This window comes from Diplotaxodon limnothrissa, linkage group LG3, assembly GCF_057381915.1.
Source record: "Diplotaxodon limnothrissa isolate DT_005_m linkage group LG3, D_limnothrissa_male_GT1.1, whole genome shotgun sequence".
NCBI classification, from domain to species: domain Eukaryota; kingdom Metazoa; phylum Chordata; class Actinopteri; order Cichliformes; family Cichlidae; genus Diplotaxodon; species Diplotaxodon limnothrissa.
This window is the reverse complement of record NC_140598.1, coordinates 31,896,510-31,912,889: the sequence shown is the minus strand read 5'-3', so window position 1 is coordinate 31,912,889 and position 16,380 is coordinate 31,896,510. Positions and strand designations below refer to the sequence as shown.

The 16,380-nt window shown below is 40.7% G+C and overlaps 2 protein-coding genes across 2 annotated transcripts in view; both read right to left on the bottom strand.

Moving 5' to 3' along the window:
• Positions 1–525: 525 nt before the first annotated feature.
• LOC146635393 (uncharacterized) lies at positions 526–3,836 on the bottom strand. Its single transcript, XM_085347069.1, has 8 exons — positions 3,822–3,836; positions 3,171–3,213; positions 2,967–3,076; positions 2,234–2,391; positions 2,013–2,136; positions 1,731–1,838; positions 1,590–1,639; positions 526–606 (listed from the first exon to the last, which is right to left on the bottom strand). The coding sequence occupies exons 1-8, from the start codon at positions 3,834–3,836 to the stop codon at positions 585–587; spliced, it is 630 nt and encodes a 209-aa protein (XP_085203195.1). The 3' UTR covers positions 526–584.
• A 2,176-nt stretch (positions 3,837–6,012) lies between these two features.
• LOC146635392 (uncharacterized) overlaps positions 6,013–16,380 on the bottom strand; it is a 29,617-nt gene continuing 19,249 nt past the window's right edge. The window contains exons 6-10 of the mRNA XM_085346955.1: positions 14,240–14,307; positions 11,271–11,356; positions 9,663–9,898; positions 9,220–9,326; positions 6,013–7,396 (exon numbers count right to left, since the gene is read on the bottom strand). Of these exons, the coding sequence (XP_085203081.1) occupies positions 6,106–7,396; positions 9,220–9,326; positions 9,663–9,898; positions 11,271–11,356; positions 14,240–14,307 (1,788 nt within the window). The 3' untranslated portion in view covers positions 6,013–6,105. The remainder of the gene's footprint in view (positions 7,397–9,219; positions 9,327–9,662; positions 9,899–11,270; positions 11,357–14,239; positions 14,308–16,380) is intronic.

The following is a 16,380-nucleotide window of genomic DNA, read 5'->3' as shown; positions in this document are numbered from 1 at the left end:
TGTTTAGCGTGTAACGATCATAACTTAAGATAAAGATTTATGATTGGAAAATACGAATGAAAGTGTATTGATGAATGTTCACCATCATCCACGTAAGGAAATCTCAGAAAGTTTATTCCTTCTGACAAAGCGTTTCTCTCACTGAAAACACTACGTCCACTTTTTGGGACAAATTAAACTACTTAACAGTTTAAGCAGAGATAAAAAGTAGGTAAGTTGAGCAGTCATTTCATAAGGATTCAAGTCATTTTCTCAGTGGGTTTCAATTAAAAAAAATCTGAGGATTTATTTTAATTTTGACTATTTTAAAGTTTTGGGTAGCCCCAATAAGCCTGCATACACAATAATGTTACTGCTACATGCCCATAGTGGTGTTGTTTGGTCTGTTCGTGCTGTTGACATACTGATAAACTACATTTAGTTAGGTGCTATGATGATTAACCTAAGATATACCACCACTCCTCATCGTGTAGGAGGAGTTCACAGCCAAAGAATCAAACACGCAGACAGAAAAGTCACGCATGCTGTTTTATTACATTGTAGTTGTTTGTCATTGTCTGATTATCCCCCCCCCTTCAGAGCTCTCATCCAGCATTCAGAGTCCAGCTGCAGTGAACAAACAGAAAAGATTTGTATGTATTTCACAGAAAATAGTTTTACACACGTGGTTAAAATCTCAGCTTTTATGAGATTATTCACAGTAATTATTTCATACTAAACCCCAGTGTATCACTTTTATAGTTTAAAGAAACTTTAGGTTAATTATTAACACTTCTCTGCAGCGCCCCCTGGTGTGTAAATGCCAGTGTTTATTATTCGTTTCCACGTACAGACAGGTGCTCACTGACTGAAAGCAAACTCAGTATAATACAAAAGCAATGTAATTAGTACAAAACCATTGGAAAATTAAAATTATTTAAAACCAGTTGATGTATGTAATTAATAATAGTGTCATAACAATCTTATTTAAATATTATTTGTTTATTTGGCCATTAAATATATTTATTTAAAAATAACTGCAGCTCACTTCCCAAATGTCTCAAAAACTGTTAAATATATAAAACTGAAAGTTTTACTGGGAGAATCAGGATCTGTACATTAAAAAAGTCTCAGTGTAGGCAAGTAGGGGCAGGGATAGCTCAGTAGGTAGAGTGGTTGCCCCATGATCGGAAGGTCGGGGGTTCGATTCCCCTTAACAGCTACCCTGAGGTACCCCTGAGCAAGGTACCGTCCCTACACACTGCTCCCCGGGCGCCCAATGGCTGCCCACTGAGTGAATGGGTTAAATGCAGAGAGCAATTTCCCCACGGGGCTCAATAAAGTACAATAAAGTACACACTTTCTTCTAAAGTTAAAATATTCCCATAAAACTCCATATCTGAGCACACACTGATAAAATAAATACATTTATTATTTAAAAGGGAAATAAAACACTGTTCTATTTTATTCTTATATTTTTGTGTATTACATTTTTTGAATTTTTGGCATATATTCACTCACACTAATTCCAAAATCCTTCAAATATCATCATGTCCTATATTTATGAATATGACTGGACTGTCAGTGACGGATATTAAAAAAAACCCAACCTGGAAGTGCTTCCTGATATCTGCTGGCTCTGCTTCCTCTTCCTTTTACCCTGAAGATTAAAAAAAGAAGCAGAAGCTTTCAGGCACAGACATGCAAAGGGAGAATTTCTGATAAATAAAATGAAATAAAATAAAACATACATAATTGTCCCGGGCAGACCATCCAGGGTAGAGCTGCATGTGGAGGAGTCTCTCTTTCTGCGCCAGGTCGTAATATTTGGACTGCTCGGAGTGGGACAGAGCGTGCCACTGAGGAACAGAGACAGGAAGTGCTTATTAAACAAACTCAGAGTTGCATAAATCAAACATCAAACATTAAAAATGGTGAAAAGGGCTACATCAGCCAGCAACCAAAGAAACCCTTTGAAACTGTGTTTGTGTTGCCCTGCTCCTGCGTCACTCTGACATCATCAGGCTTCTCACCCTGCGGCCCAGGATGCGGTTGATGGCGGCGCTCTCTCTCTCCTGGCCTTCCTGCAGCACTTTGTGTCTCATCTCCTTCATATAGAGCATGAAGGCGTTCAGAGGCTTCTTCACAGGCTGCCTGCTGCCGAGGGCGAGAGGCACGAGCGCACAGAGTTCATTCACACCACTGGTTTCCATCAGAAGCACTGCTCAACTTTAGTAACCCACCACAAGCTCACCTGAAGGCACTGTTGCTGTGGTAACAGGCGTGCTGCCCGGACTGGGCGGAGACCTGCTGGGCAGCAGCAGCAGCAGTGCTGATTGGCTGGCTGTACAGAGAGGAAGAGGGGAAGTGTCTGTCGCTGTAGAGGAGGAGAGGAACGAGAGGATGGACGGACTGCAGAGAGACAAGGAGAGAGGCTCAAACATTTAGTTTAAAAAAAGAAATTGAACGATTACAAATCCGAAAAAGTTCATTTTAAATAATTTATTGTACTATTAATTTATTTATAGTTGAGAAAATGGATGGTTTAATTTAAATGGCAGGTAACAGGATGTTCACTAGTATAATGAATACATTTATTTCCTTTTGTGTATTATCGGTGCTTCACTCCCAGCTTCCTCGAGGCTGCTGATCTCTGCCCAGCAATTTCCTGGTGTCTCAGTCTTGATCGTAATAGAAACAGAAAGCAGCAGCTTGTAGCTTTTTCCCATGTGCCTGGCACATGAAAACAGCCTGGGGATAGTGGACCCCGAGCCTGGACTGCATTTAACACTGATTCTGTTAGAAAGGGAACATACTGGCTTTAAGGGAAGGTTTCAACACACACACACACACACACACACACACACACACAGACACAGACACACACACACACACACACAGACAGACACACACACACACACATCTCATCAGAAGTGAATCGAGGCCTCATCCTGACAGTGTGAACAGATGGGGATAAAAACACTCACAGTATCAGCAGCAGTGCTTTGAGTCTGTGGCGTGTTATTTTGCCCCCTGCTGGTCGTATTGAGATACTGCTGCTGCTCAGCTGGCCACCAGTCGTACGCCTGCAGTTTAACTGAAACAGAAGAAGGAAACAAATCACTTTCGAATGTTGTCAGAAAATGTATTTTTTGATGGTCTTACTTTTATCTATGTTTATTGATTTTTACCGCCACAGCTCAGCCCTGCAGAGTTTGGATTTAGTCCCATCTCCTGAAATAAGATCAATAATCCACAGTTTACAGTGACTCAGGCAGTCAGAATGAATAAATGTACATTTCATTATCATCTTAGCATGCATTACACTATATATTACAAATGATCATTTACTGGTTATTGCTCTATCATTAATATGTAACTGTCAACACAAAAAGGTAATCAAAGATTTATAAGCGCTTACATTTGATTGACACTTTTACTCTGTTTACTTTCATCTGTTAAAACGGTTTTATTGTTATTTTAGTTACATTTATATTTGCTCTAAAAGTCATTGAGTTGCCATGAATATCTTTATTTACCAAACTGTTATCATTTGTAGATGAAAATCTTTCAAAAGACGACTATGATGAAATTTACCATTCAAAACATAAAAAACATATTTTTTTACTTTACAATAAAATGAAGGTATATTAATAAGTTTTGTAGAAATTACCTTGTACTTATGTGATATCAATATGACTATTTATGACAATGACTTTACCGTACAACAGTTTTGAGTCCCCAAATAAGGACCAAAGAGCCGGTAATACACCCATGATATCCTTTGATATAATTCAATTAAAAATCCAATAATAACAATAATCACTAGAATGAATACTTACCTCTATGCCGGGCATCTGTCTGTCCTTGACTGTAAGGAGGGAATATACGAAAGAAACCTAAAGTAAAAGTAGATTTAGAGATTTGTGGATAATTCAGATGTTAGCACGGAGAAGAGTGGCAGGACAGTCTTTGAGTGTGATTCATCTCTACTGTAGAGATGAACTCGTGTCCATGATGTTTATAAACCCCTCGACCTCCCCACCCCCCAACAAACAGCTATTTTCTTCCCTCAGGTTCTTCCAGTGCTCTCCTCATAGTTTTCTCTTCTACACCCACAAAACCCCCCAAATGTTCAGATTGTAAACCATCTACAACCTCAATCACCTGAGAGTCGGGGCTGGTTGAGCTCTTTATTCCTGTGGCCATAATACTGTCTTTCATCAGTCTACTTCATAAATCGAAACTGCCAAAACAGGACGAAAAGTATTTCCTTAAGATATTAAACTGTTAGTTTTTCACAGGAAAACAGTTTTGTTTTTTCAATTTCACTCTTTTTTTTTAAATTTACATTTGCAGGCCCTAGAAATGCCCACACAATACGTTCCATTAACAATAAAAAACATTTATATTTAGAACATTTTTGTGCACGAACACTCAGATATAATCCTCTTTTGTATTTCACCACGACCCTTGACTCCTCCCTCTCTGGCACCCCCAGGTTCAGTGTTGGTGTCAGGGGTGAGGATCCCTCTGGCTTTGCTGGCACAACTGTCAGAAGTGTTTTGCTGTGATGTGTCCGATTAAATTATCACCAATAGAAACCATCAAAGGAAATAATGAGGCATATTTTTTTTGTTTTAGAAATATATCCAACACATATTGTTTAAAACAGATTTTAGTGAAAGCACAACTCCCCCCAAAGGCCAAGGGCTAGGTTAAAGCTGATGCCAGCATTGGTAATGTGATAGTGATGTGATAGCGTCGCGTAGTGTATTATTCTTTTTGTGTCACTTGAGATTTTAACATATATTCATGCAGTGTATGAATAAATTTATTTATTTTTCACATGGGTAAAACACATTAGATGTGTGCAGCTCGTCAGGAAAGTGTTCACAGGAAAAAGAGTTGAGGGATGGGGGGAACAATGCAGGGTGGTGGGGAACTCCAGCCCTCAAGGGCCCATCCTGCAAGTTTTAGATATCACTCTAGGTCAACACATCCCAACCAAATGATTAGTTCATTACCTCTGTAGAACTTCAAGACATGTTGATGAGGTAATTTTGAATCATTTGGTTCAAGGAGACATCTAAAACCTGCAGGACACTGAGTTCCCCCATTCTGTTCTAATGAGTGCTTCCAGCAGGGTAACACACACTGCTACAAAGCTCAGATAATCTCAAACTGGTTTCTTGAACATGCTCTAAATCCAAGATTTGCATCATGCTCGTGCAACCAGCAAATCTGTAGGAACTGTGCGATGCTTTAATGTCAATATGGAGAAAAATCTCTGAGCTATGTTTCCAGCACATTGTTGAATTTCTGCCTGGTCGAATTAAGGCAGTTCTAAAGGCTAAAGGAGGTCCAACTCAGTACCAGTAAGCTTTTTGTTTATTTTTTTATTCAAGGAAGCATGTTACTATCTAAATTAAGCACACAGTTCACAGTAAGATTTGTAACATTTTGCTGTTCCAAACAAGTGAAACCCCAAAGCCTACCTCGGAATCTAACAAGACTCATCTGGAAAAAAATCATACTGTAATTGCTAACACTACAGCAATTGAGGCAAGGTGGCACTTTAACAATTATATTTATCCATTCATCCATCCTCTTCCTCTTCTGACAGTTAGGATAGACCCCAGTCAGCACCCACAAGTCTGAACTGGTTTGATGGATGGATAGAATTTTTTATGGATAGAAAGTCTGGAGTTGAGGATTTGCTCAACAGAAGAACATAAACTACTTTTTTGACTCCACCTTAGTCGGCAGTGTCAAGTAACACAAGTTGAAAAAGGAAAATTAAAATGTTCATCTACATATTTGGTAAAAAAAAAACCCCAAAAACGAAATAATCTCCAAAAGAAATAATCAATAACTGAATAAGTCACTCGTTTTTTGTTAATACACAGAATTTTTCCTTTTCTATTTCAGGGAAAACTCACCATAGTGAGGCCATCATAATCACATTTACATTTAACTATCCAAAAATAGTCTGAAAAATTTGTTAACACTTCCATACTTTTTTGACTTAAGAAAACAAACAAATATAAAAGGTTGTAGCACATGAACTTGGGAAACTAAAATGTTTAACTGACTGATTTTTAAGACCCTGCGCTAAAATGTCTCTTAGAGCGTGGACTGAGTGGCGGACTTGTGTTCTTCGGGCTGGTGGGTTTTCATGTGCGATTTTAAACAGTGGCTCTGAGTGAAGGCTTTCTCGCATAATGTGCACTGATACGGTCTCTCTCCATTGTGGATCCTCATGTGAATCTTCAGGTGTGCCTTGCGAGAGCACGCCTTCCCACAGATCTCACACACAAACTGTTTGATGCCCGCATGGATCTTGACGTGGGAGTTTAGGGCAGCCCTTTGTTTAAAAAAACGTCCACATATGGTGCAGCCGTATGGAGCCTCACCGCTGTGCACTCGCAAGTGTTTCTTTAGTTCGCTGTTGCTCACAAAACCTTTATTGCATGTGACGCAGACAAAAGGCTTCTCGTTGCTGTGCGTCTTCAGGTGAGCCTTCAGGGTCTGATTTGTCGTGAAGGTTTTGCAGCAGATGTGGCAGAGGTACGGTTGGTCCCTGGCTGTGTGAATCTTCTCATGAGTCTTCAAAGACCATTGAAGTCTGAATTGCTTTCCGCAGATGTGGCAGCAATACTGCCGCTCACCAGTGTGAGTCAGCTTGTGTCGGCTCAAAGCCCTGCGATCAGCGACAGACTTACCACAAATCTTACAGTGGTATCGCTCTTTCCTGGTGTGGGTTTTGGTGTGAGCTGTGAGCTGTCCCTTAAGAACAAATGATTTGGGGCATATATCACATTGGTATAGTTTCTCCTGCACATGAATCGAACGGTGAATCCTCAGGGCAGACATTCGAGGAAAGGTTTTGCTACAAACGTTACATTTGAACAGCTTGTTTGCTGTGTGAAAAGACACATGGCTCCGCAAGCTCTTTCTGGAGTAGAAAGACTTCCCGCAAATTGAACACTTGTAAGTTTTTTGGTAATTTTGAAGATGGTCCTTCAACTTTTCCACAGAGTCCAAAGTCTTTCCACAAACTCCACAAACACTCTGCGGCTCATCCACGTGACTCCAGATGTGTCTCATCAAACTGGCCAGGTGAGTGTACCCAACTCCACAAACTTTACAGGAAACTTTACCCTTAAACCTCTTTATCCAACACTTGGCTACTTGCTTCTTTTTTGTTTGTTTTTCTTTTTTTCTTTTTGGCAGTTGCAGCTTGGGATCAGGTTTCCAGTCATCGTCTCCATCCAACATCTCATCTTCATTCATGCCATCACTGGAGTTAACTTCGCTGTCACTAGCATCTTCTTCAGTTCGCAGGTCCTGGTTTTCTGATGTTGAGTTGGTGGCCAGAACATCGACTGTGGTGTCATCGTCATGCTGAGTTGGGCTGCCGAGGAACATAAATTTGTAGTTACTTTGTGCAAATTCGAAATGACTTTAAGACAAAGTCTTAAGTGTTCACTGAATCCCAGTTACAGCGGTCCCTCGTTTATCGCGGGAATTACATTCTAAAAATAACCCACAATAGGTAAAATTCGCAAACTGGTAATCTTTATTTTTTACAAATATTATAGATGTTTTAAGGCTGTAAAACCCCTCACTACACACTCTGTAGACTTTTCTCAGACAGGCATGAACATTTTCACACTTCTTTCACACACTTTCACACAAAGTTCAAACCTTTGTAGAAAAATAAGTCCAGTATTATAGAATGAAACCAAAGATCAAAACCTGTTTTCAGGTACAGAACATACGAATAGAGCAGCTGCCAGAGAATTCATCATTAATGAATCAATGGAAGAAGAATGAGTTGAGTAAAGTTTGACTTATCTGACTGTTTGGTTTTTGTTTGTTTTTTTGCTTAATGCACCTTATAATCCGGTGAGCTTTATGGTCCGAAAAATACGGTAACTTCTATCCTCCTTTAGCTTGTCCAGAAGTCCAACTTTTTGTGCATCTTCCTCTGCCTTTTGGTGTGCTACTGCAGGTGCCTTTGACGTCGACACTGTTGTGTTTGCTTTCTTCTGCTAGCGAAGATTTATGTAAATTTGACAAGCTGAACACATCCTGTACTGTACTGGAGACATGGTACGAGAGTGATTGACAATGGTTTACAGTCGATCAGGACATAGGACAAAATGCGCTGTGAAAAAAAAAAGCATGCAAAATTGCACCCAAAAAATCTGTGAAACAGCGAGGCTGCGAAAATGGAACGCATTATAGTGAGGGACCACTGTAATCCAATCTCGAAAAACACTTGATATTTAATGGGCTTTAGGTACATGTTGTTGCAAAACAAAAATTTGCACAAAAAAAGGATAAGAGTTTTCCTCCCAGGAAAGCATATCTTGCTCTACAACCTTTATATACCTTTCAGCTTTCATAGTTCGTTCCAAAACAAGCACACTGCCAATACCGTCTGCACTTATACACCCCGTTACCATCAGACAAGCTGGCTTTTGAACTGAACGCTGATAACACAATGGATGGTCTCCCTGGTGGACGCAACGTTCATGATCACCAACAATAATATTAAATTTGGACTTCTTCGAATGACTCTTGGCCCACATGACATGATGGCACCTCTGGGCCATGTTCAAATATGACTTATTTTTGCATGACGGAGCTTTAGCTAGTATCTGCAGATGGCACGGAGGATTGTGTTAACTGACATTGTCTGAGGGCCCCAGAGATCACTGGGATCCAATAAAGGTCATCTGAATTGTCCCTTACAAACTGAGACATTTAACGTCTAACACTCAAAACGGCTTTATTTGCTGTGAAACACGAACACTAAAAGCAGGAAACAAAACACAAAACTAGGAAACTAGGAGATTAGACTAGATCTCAGATTTATATAGCTTAATTAATTAATTAAATGCATTAATTAAATTGCTGAAAAATTTCCACCTGTAAAACTGTAAATTGCGAATTCTAGAGCCATTTTCTTTTCTCAGATTTCGCCATCTTTAATTTTCAGTTGACTCCTGTTAGTAAAATGATGTATGCATTTCTTTATATTAATTAATCTAATTAAGCATAATAATCAAGTAAGTTATGGTGTCATCTGGCTACAATTGATTTTTTTTCATGCTGTTCATTTAATTTTTTATTGTTTCAGAAGATGTTTTTGTAAAAGCCTTTGTAAAAAAAAAAATATCAGTAGCAAATCTCTTTAATTTCAGTTGTTTTATCAGTTTTTTAAATTACCTGGAAAGCAGTTTAGCTTTAACACTTCTTAGTGCCTCGGCATCACTGGACGGTGGATCGACATTTGTCTGTAAAAAGTGAAGGGTCTTCTCCTCCTCCTTCCCTGTCTGTAAGGGTTAGTTCCACAAATTATTTTTACAAATTTATTTGCAAAAACAACAAAAGTACAAGTTTAGATTAGATTTTTTAAATTCAACCGTCTTTTCAAAAATTCTCTTCTTCTAGTCAACCCACAACTACAGACATTTACAAGCCAGTAAGAACCATATTTCAAATGTTACTTCCTTGCTAGAAAGTCACCTGACTCAAAAATATCGACAAGCTAGGAGCAAAGCAGATTGTGAAAGCTGCTGCTCTACAGAAAAGCAGAAATCATGTGCTAACAAATGTAAATGTTGTGTCAAAATGTCTCATATGAATTGTCTATAACTGCTTCAACCTACCTTTGGCCTAATGTAGAGGGCCGAGTTTCCAACAGCATTGATGGCGTTGTAGATCGCCTCTGGAGTTCTCGGCTCTATTTGCAACAGCTGGAGCCTTTTGTGTGAGCTTGATATGAGAAAGTCCAAATGTTCTTCAGAGCCCAGCTGAGGGAAGGTGGACCTCAGCAACTCCAGGAAGTCGTCCTCTTGCAGACCACGAGGACACGTCAGATTCTGCACCGGACATTTCTTAAACACTGAAATAAAAAGAGTTCAACCTTTGATGGATCTAAAGCCTGAAAGAAACTAACAGTTATTTAACTAACAGTTATTTAACAGTTATTTGAGTCTATAAAACAAAAGAAAACAAAAAAAAAAATTAGCAGAGTGATCAACCACAGTCCAAGAAGACCTCATCAAACGACTACTGGTCACTGAGAGGTTTTGTAAACTTGCATTAACATAAATCAGTGACAGGACTCACACAAACACACTTCTTTGTAACTTATTAAGGCTTCAGCTACACCAGCCTAGAGACTCCCTGGCAGCTTCTGGTTGCTAGGTAAAAATGTGCATTCCCTGACTAGTTGCTAGTTATCCAAAATCAGTTGCTACACCTTCGATTTCCTTGTAATTGCTTTGGAGTTTTGCCTAGCGATTTCTGATAACCTCAGGCAACCACTTAGTAACCAGCTGTGGAATATATACAGTGATGTGGAAAAGTGTTTACCCCCTTCCCGATTTCCAGCTCTGTATTCGTATAGCGCTTTGCTAGTCCCTAAGGACCCCAAAGTGCTTTACACATCCAGTCATCCACCCATTCACACACACATTCACACACTGGTGATGGCAGCTACATTGTAGCCACAGCCACCCTGGGGCGCACTGACAGAGGCGAGGCAGCCGGACACTGGCGCCACCGGGCCCTCTGACCACTATCAGTAGGCAACGGGTGAAGTGTCTTGCCCAAGGACACAACGACCGAGACTGTCCAAGCCGGGGCTCGAACCGGCAACTTTCCGATTACAAGGCGAACTCCCAACTCTTGAGCCACGATCGCCCATCTAAATGACGGTGTTGTTATTAAGGGGGAAAATGGTCTGCAAGTCAGAGTTCCAACACAAAAACCACTGCTGAGCAAAAGGTACATCTCAGTTTTGCCAGAAAACATCTTTATGAGACTGTGGCATGACATCAAAAAGGCTGTTCATGCTCGAAAACCCTCCAATACAACTGAATTACAACAATTCTGCAAAGATGAGTGAGCCAAAATTCAGCGCTGTTAAAGTTATCAAGAACATTTGATTGCAGTTGCTACTAAGTGTGGCCCAACCAGTTACTAGGTTTAGGGGAAATCATTTTTTCACACATTTTGTATTTTTTTCCTCCCTTAATAATAAACACCTTCATTTAGAAACTGCATTTTGTGTTCACTTGTGTTATCTTTGTCTAAAACTATGTTTGATGATCTGAAACATTCAAGTGTGACAAACAAAAAATATATCAAGAAAGGGGCAAACCCCTTTTCACACCACTGTACATATATTTTTATTTAGCAATCATAGTTTGCCAGTCTCTAGGACTAATCGACTAATCATTTTAGCTCCATAATGAAGAACATGACCGTACCAGTGTTCGAGAGCGTGTCAATCTGAGAGTCCTCAAGGATGCGGATCCGGAAATCTATAGGAGTCTTTGCGTCATTGTATTTCACCCTATCAAACGCAAACACGCAGAGAAGAAGGAAAATACATTTTTTAATGGCTTTAATTGGCTGAAAGTGTCACAGCATTGTGTTTTCAATTTTTACAACAAAACGTGGCCAAAATGTATGACTGGCTCTAGGTTTGGTGCAGCAGTGCTATACGTCTTTAGAGCCAGCAAATACACAAGAGCGCACAAGTGATGCCCTCTTTAGTTTGATTACCTTTTTATTTTTTACACTTTATTTTTATTGACAGTCCTGTATATCTTTTACAAAACATGCAGACCCCCAACAAGCACAGAGCATCTAGCCTAACAAACAAAAAAAAAGACATATCCCTTTATGGTACAATCAGATCAAATAGGTGAATTACAGAAATGACACATGGTACCAGAAATTATAATATTTTTCCATTTAAGTAAAGATCCCATTTTTTCCAGTATTTCTCAAATTTATCGGCAGCAAGTCTTAGTGAGAAAGTCAGTCTCTCCGTTGTGTAAATTTTCTTGATAATGCCTATGCAGTCCAAGAATGACGGTGGATCCACGTTTAGCCATTTGCGAGTTATGGCTTTCTTTGCACCAGCCAAAAGTATCAATAAAAGATATTTGTCTGAATTCCTCAGTCCTTGTGGCAAATCACATAGATAAAACACAGTGAAATCAGGGGCCAAGTTCAAGCCCATCACGGTATTGATTTCTTTGATTACTACTAGCAAATAGGGAACAATCTTAGCACATTCCCAAAAAATATGAAAATGTCCTGCAGATACACATCCACAGTTTCTCCAACACTGAGCCTTGTCGGGGTCTTTACTTTGTTTACTCTTAGTATTATGCGTGACAAAAAAACGCACTGTTTTTCCATGCAAATTCCCTCCATAGATGTGAGCTTGAGGTCATTACCACAGCCTTACATATATTGAACCAGTTGTTGTCATGTTTTATTATTTCAGCCTCTTTTTCCCATCTAGCTTTGATATATGTTGTGTCATTATTCCTACATCTTTGTAAACATTTGTATAATCTGGATATGTGTTTCTTTGGTGCATTCCCCTTACAAGAGTCAATGAAGATTTTAACCAAGCCCGTGTCCTCCTCTTCTAGGAATTTTATGTTTCTGTCGTAATGGTGCCTCAGCTGGAGGTATCTAAACAAATCCTGTCTTTCCAAGTAAAAACTTCTCTGGAGTTGCTGGTAGTCTTTTAGTACATTTTTATCTGTAATCTTCCAGTAGCCTGTTATACCCTTATGTGACCACTCTATAAATCTCTTATCCATGTTTGCAGGTGCAAAATCCGAATCGTAAGCAGACTTTTTTCAGTTTTCTTATATTTGAGTATCCTATAACATGTCTCTATGGGCACTTTCATTAGTGCTGGGAGCAGGTCTGCATCTATATGTCCTTTAATGAGTGGTTGATCTCCATTTAGCCTCACACATTGGATCACACCACCCAATCATCACTCGTAACTGTGCAGCCCTATAATAGTCCTCAAGACATGGCAGAGTGAATCCACCTTTGTCCTTTTGCAGTTGTAATGTCTAAAATTTTATTCTTGGTTTTTGTTTGGCCCAAATAAAATTACAAAACGCCTTTTTCGTCATCAAGCCTGACAGCTACTGATTCGATATTTTTCATTTTATTTATTAGATGGAGAGCCCGCCTCACGTTATCATGAGTTTGCCTATTTCGAACAAAACCTGTTTCTGTATCAGTTAGTTCGGAAGTTATAAATTCCAACCGTTTAGCTAATATTGTTGCAAATATCCCATAGTCGATATTCAAGACTGATACGGGTCTATAGGAACCACATTCTGTTCTATTTTTACCCAGTTTGGGAATTACTGAAATAACTGCTCGTTTCCAGGATGGTGGTATCCCCCCCCCCCCCCGTAAGCACATGGTTAAAGCAATCCCTCAGCAGAGGGGTTACTACTCTGAAGTGTTTATACCACTCTGCCGGGTAGCCATCCTCATCGGCCATCTTATTACCTTTCAATTTTGAAATAGCCTTGTTAATCTCCTCCGCAGTTATTGTTTGTGTATCTTGTATTTTGTTCTGTTCCTATCGATGGTAAATCAAGTGAGGAAAGAAATACATTAACAGAGGGCACATCTATCATGTGTGGTTCTGCGTACAGTCGGGTATAATAGGTCACAAAAGATTATTTTATGCTTTTCATGTCATGACATATCTTATCATTTGCTGGGTTTTTAATTTTCTGAATAAATCTGTCAGCCTGCTGTTTCCGTATCCTCCAAGTAAGGAGTCTCTTAGATTTGGGACCATTTTCATAATAATTCTGCTTAATGAGTTTAGCCCTTTTCTCTATTTGGTCATCATATAACCTATTAATATCTGTTGTGTTTCTTTAATTTTTCATATGTTCTGATTCTAGGTGTTTCAGTCTCGTAGTAAGGTCTTTTAGATACTTCTCTTTTTCCTTTTTTTAATATGAGGACCACAAAATTAGCTTCCCTCGTAAGAACTGCCTTCGCTGCACCCAATAAAATACTAGGAGAAATATCACCATTGTTATTGTACTCCATGTATTCCTTAAATTCTTCTTTTACAAACTTTTTGAATTCTACATCATTTAGTAGACTAGTATTAAGCCTCCATAAAGTCTCTTTGCGATCTGAATCCAAATGGAGTGTCAGGTACACCCCTGCATGGTGCGAAATATCTCTCACCCCTATATCACAATTTATAATTCTATGCTTATCAAAGTGTCACATAAAAAAATAGTCCAGTCTTGAATACATATGGTGGGACTGTGAAGAAAAGGTATATTTCTTTTCCAGTGAGTGTGCATCCCTCCACACGTCAACCAACCCCAATTCCTTAAGCATTCTTTTAACATATAATGCTTCTGGTTAGTTTGATTACCTTTTGATATATTTTGCTCGATCAGCTGATGGTGTTGCAGGGTTGGATCTGGAGTTGTCATCTTGTTTCTGGAGAAACAGACACAGCAGAAAAATATCTCAAACTTCACCATCCCAGTGTTTAGTTTCCCCAACAGAAAAAAAACATGCCCCAACTGACATAACATTTCATCATTTGAAAGCTTTAGCTTCCAAATGATTCAGTCTCTATGGAAAAACTTACACAATCGCAAAAAATCTCCTGGACTGAACAAACAACCGCTCGTTAAAACCACCAAACCGGTTCGTAAGCAGATACAAGTGTGGCCAGAAGGGTCTTCAGAGGCTTTACAGGACTGCTTTAACACCACAGACTGGAACATGTTTAAGCAGGCTGCCACCTACAACAACACCACTGACCTCCAGGAGTACGCAGAGACTGTTACAGCCTACATCAACAAGTGCATTGAGGATGTAACAGTCACGAAAACCATAACTGTCCGGGCCAATCAAAAACCATGGATGACAGGAGAGGTCTACAGGCTGCTGAAAGCTCGGAATGTTGCCTTCAGAGATGGAGACGAGGCAAGCCTGAGGACAGCTAGGGCCAACCTTTCCCGTGGCATCAGAGAGGCTAAGAGACAGTACTCCAGGAAAATATCCCATCACTTCAAAGACAGCAGAGACTCACGGAGCCTGTGGCGGGGCATTCAGACCATCACAGATTACAAGCCCCCACCACAGACTTGTGACAGTACTATCCCCCTGCTGAACGAGCTGAACACTTTCTTTGCTCGCTTTGAAGTCCGAAACAGCACCACTGCACAGAAGACCCCACCCCCTCCTGGTGACCAGGTGATGACTCTGTCCCCGGACAGCGTGAGGAGATCCCTCAGCAGGATCAATGCACGTAAAGCTCCGGGTCCTGACAACATTCCTGGTCGTGCACTGAGAGACTGTGCAGTGGAACTCACTGATGTCTTCACAGACATCTTCAACATATCACTCATCCAGGCTGTCGTCCCCACATGTTTTAAAGCCACCACAATCATTCCGGTCCCAAAAAAGTCATCTCCCTCCTGCTTTAATGACTACCGTCCTGTTGCACTTACTCCCATCCTGATGAAGTGCTTCGAACGACTAGTCATGCAGCACATCAAGACTGTCCTGCCCCCCTCCCTGGACCCCTTCCAGTTTGCGTATCGGCCCAATCGCTCAACCGATGATGCCATCTCCACTGCACTCCACTCAGCACTCACACACCTGGACAAAAAAGATTCATATGTTCGAATGCTGTTCATAGACTTCAGTTCAGCATTCAACACTATAATCCCCCAACAGCTCACTCAAAAACTGGTCCAGCTGGGGCTCAACACCTCACTGTGCAACTGGCTGTTGGATTTCCTCACCGGAAGACCTCAAGCAGTACGGGTCGGCAGTAATACATCCAGCACCATCATTTTAAACACGGGGGCCCCGCAGGGATGTGTGCTGAGCCCCCTCCTCTTCACTCTGCTGACCCATGACTGCACTCCATCACACAGCTCCAACCTCTTCATCAAGTTTGCGGACGACACAACGGTGGTGGGTCTCATTAGCAACAGGGATGAGACCGACTACAGAAGTGAGGTGAGACGCCTGGCCACGTGGTGTGCTGACAACAATCTCTCTCTGAATGTGGAGAAGACGAAGGAGATTGTTGTGGACTTCAGGAGAATGCACACCCAACATGCTCCTCTGACCATTGACGGAGCGTCTGTGGAGAGAGTGAGCAGCACCAAGTTCTTGGGTGTGCACATCACAGAGGATCTCTCCTGGACGTACAACACCACAGCACTGGCCAAGAAATCACAGCAGCGTCTCTTCTTTCTCCGCAAACTAAGAAGAGCAGGAGCTCCAGCCCCCATCATGTACACTTTCTACAGAGGCACCATCGAGAGCATCCTGTCGAGCTGCATCACTGTGTGGTTTGGAGCCTGCAATGCGTCCTGCCATAGAACCCTCCAACGCATAGTGAGAGCTGCAGAGAGGATCATTGGTGTCTCTCTCCCCTCCCTCCAGGACATTTACAGCACCCGTCTCACTAAAAAAGCCCTTTGCATAGCGGCTGATCCCACGCACCCAATGCAAAGCTTCTTCAAGCTGCTGCCGTCAGGGAGGAGA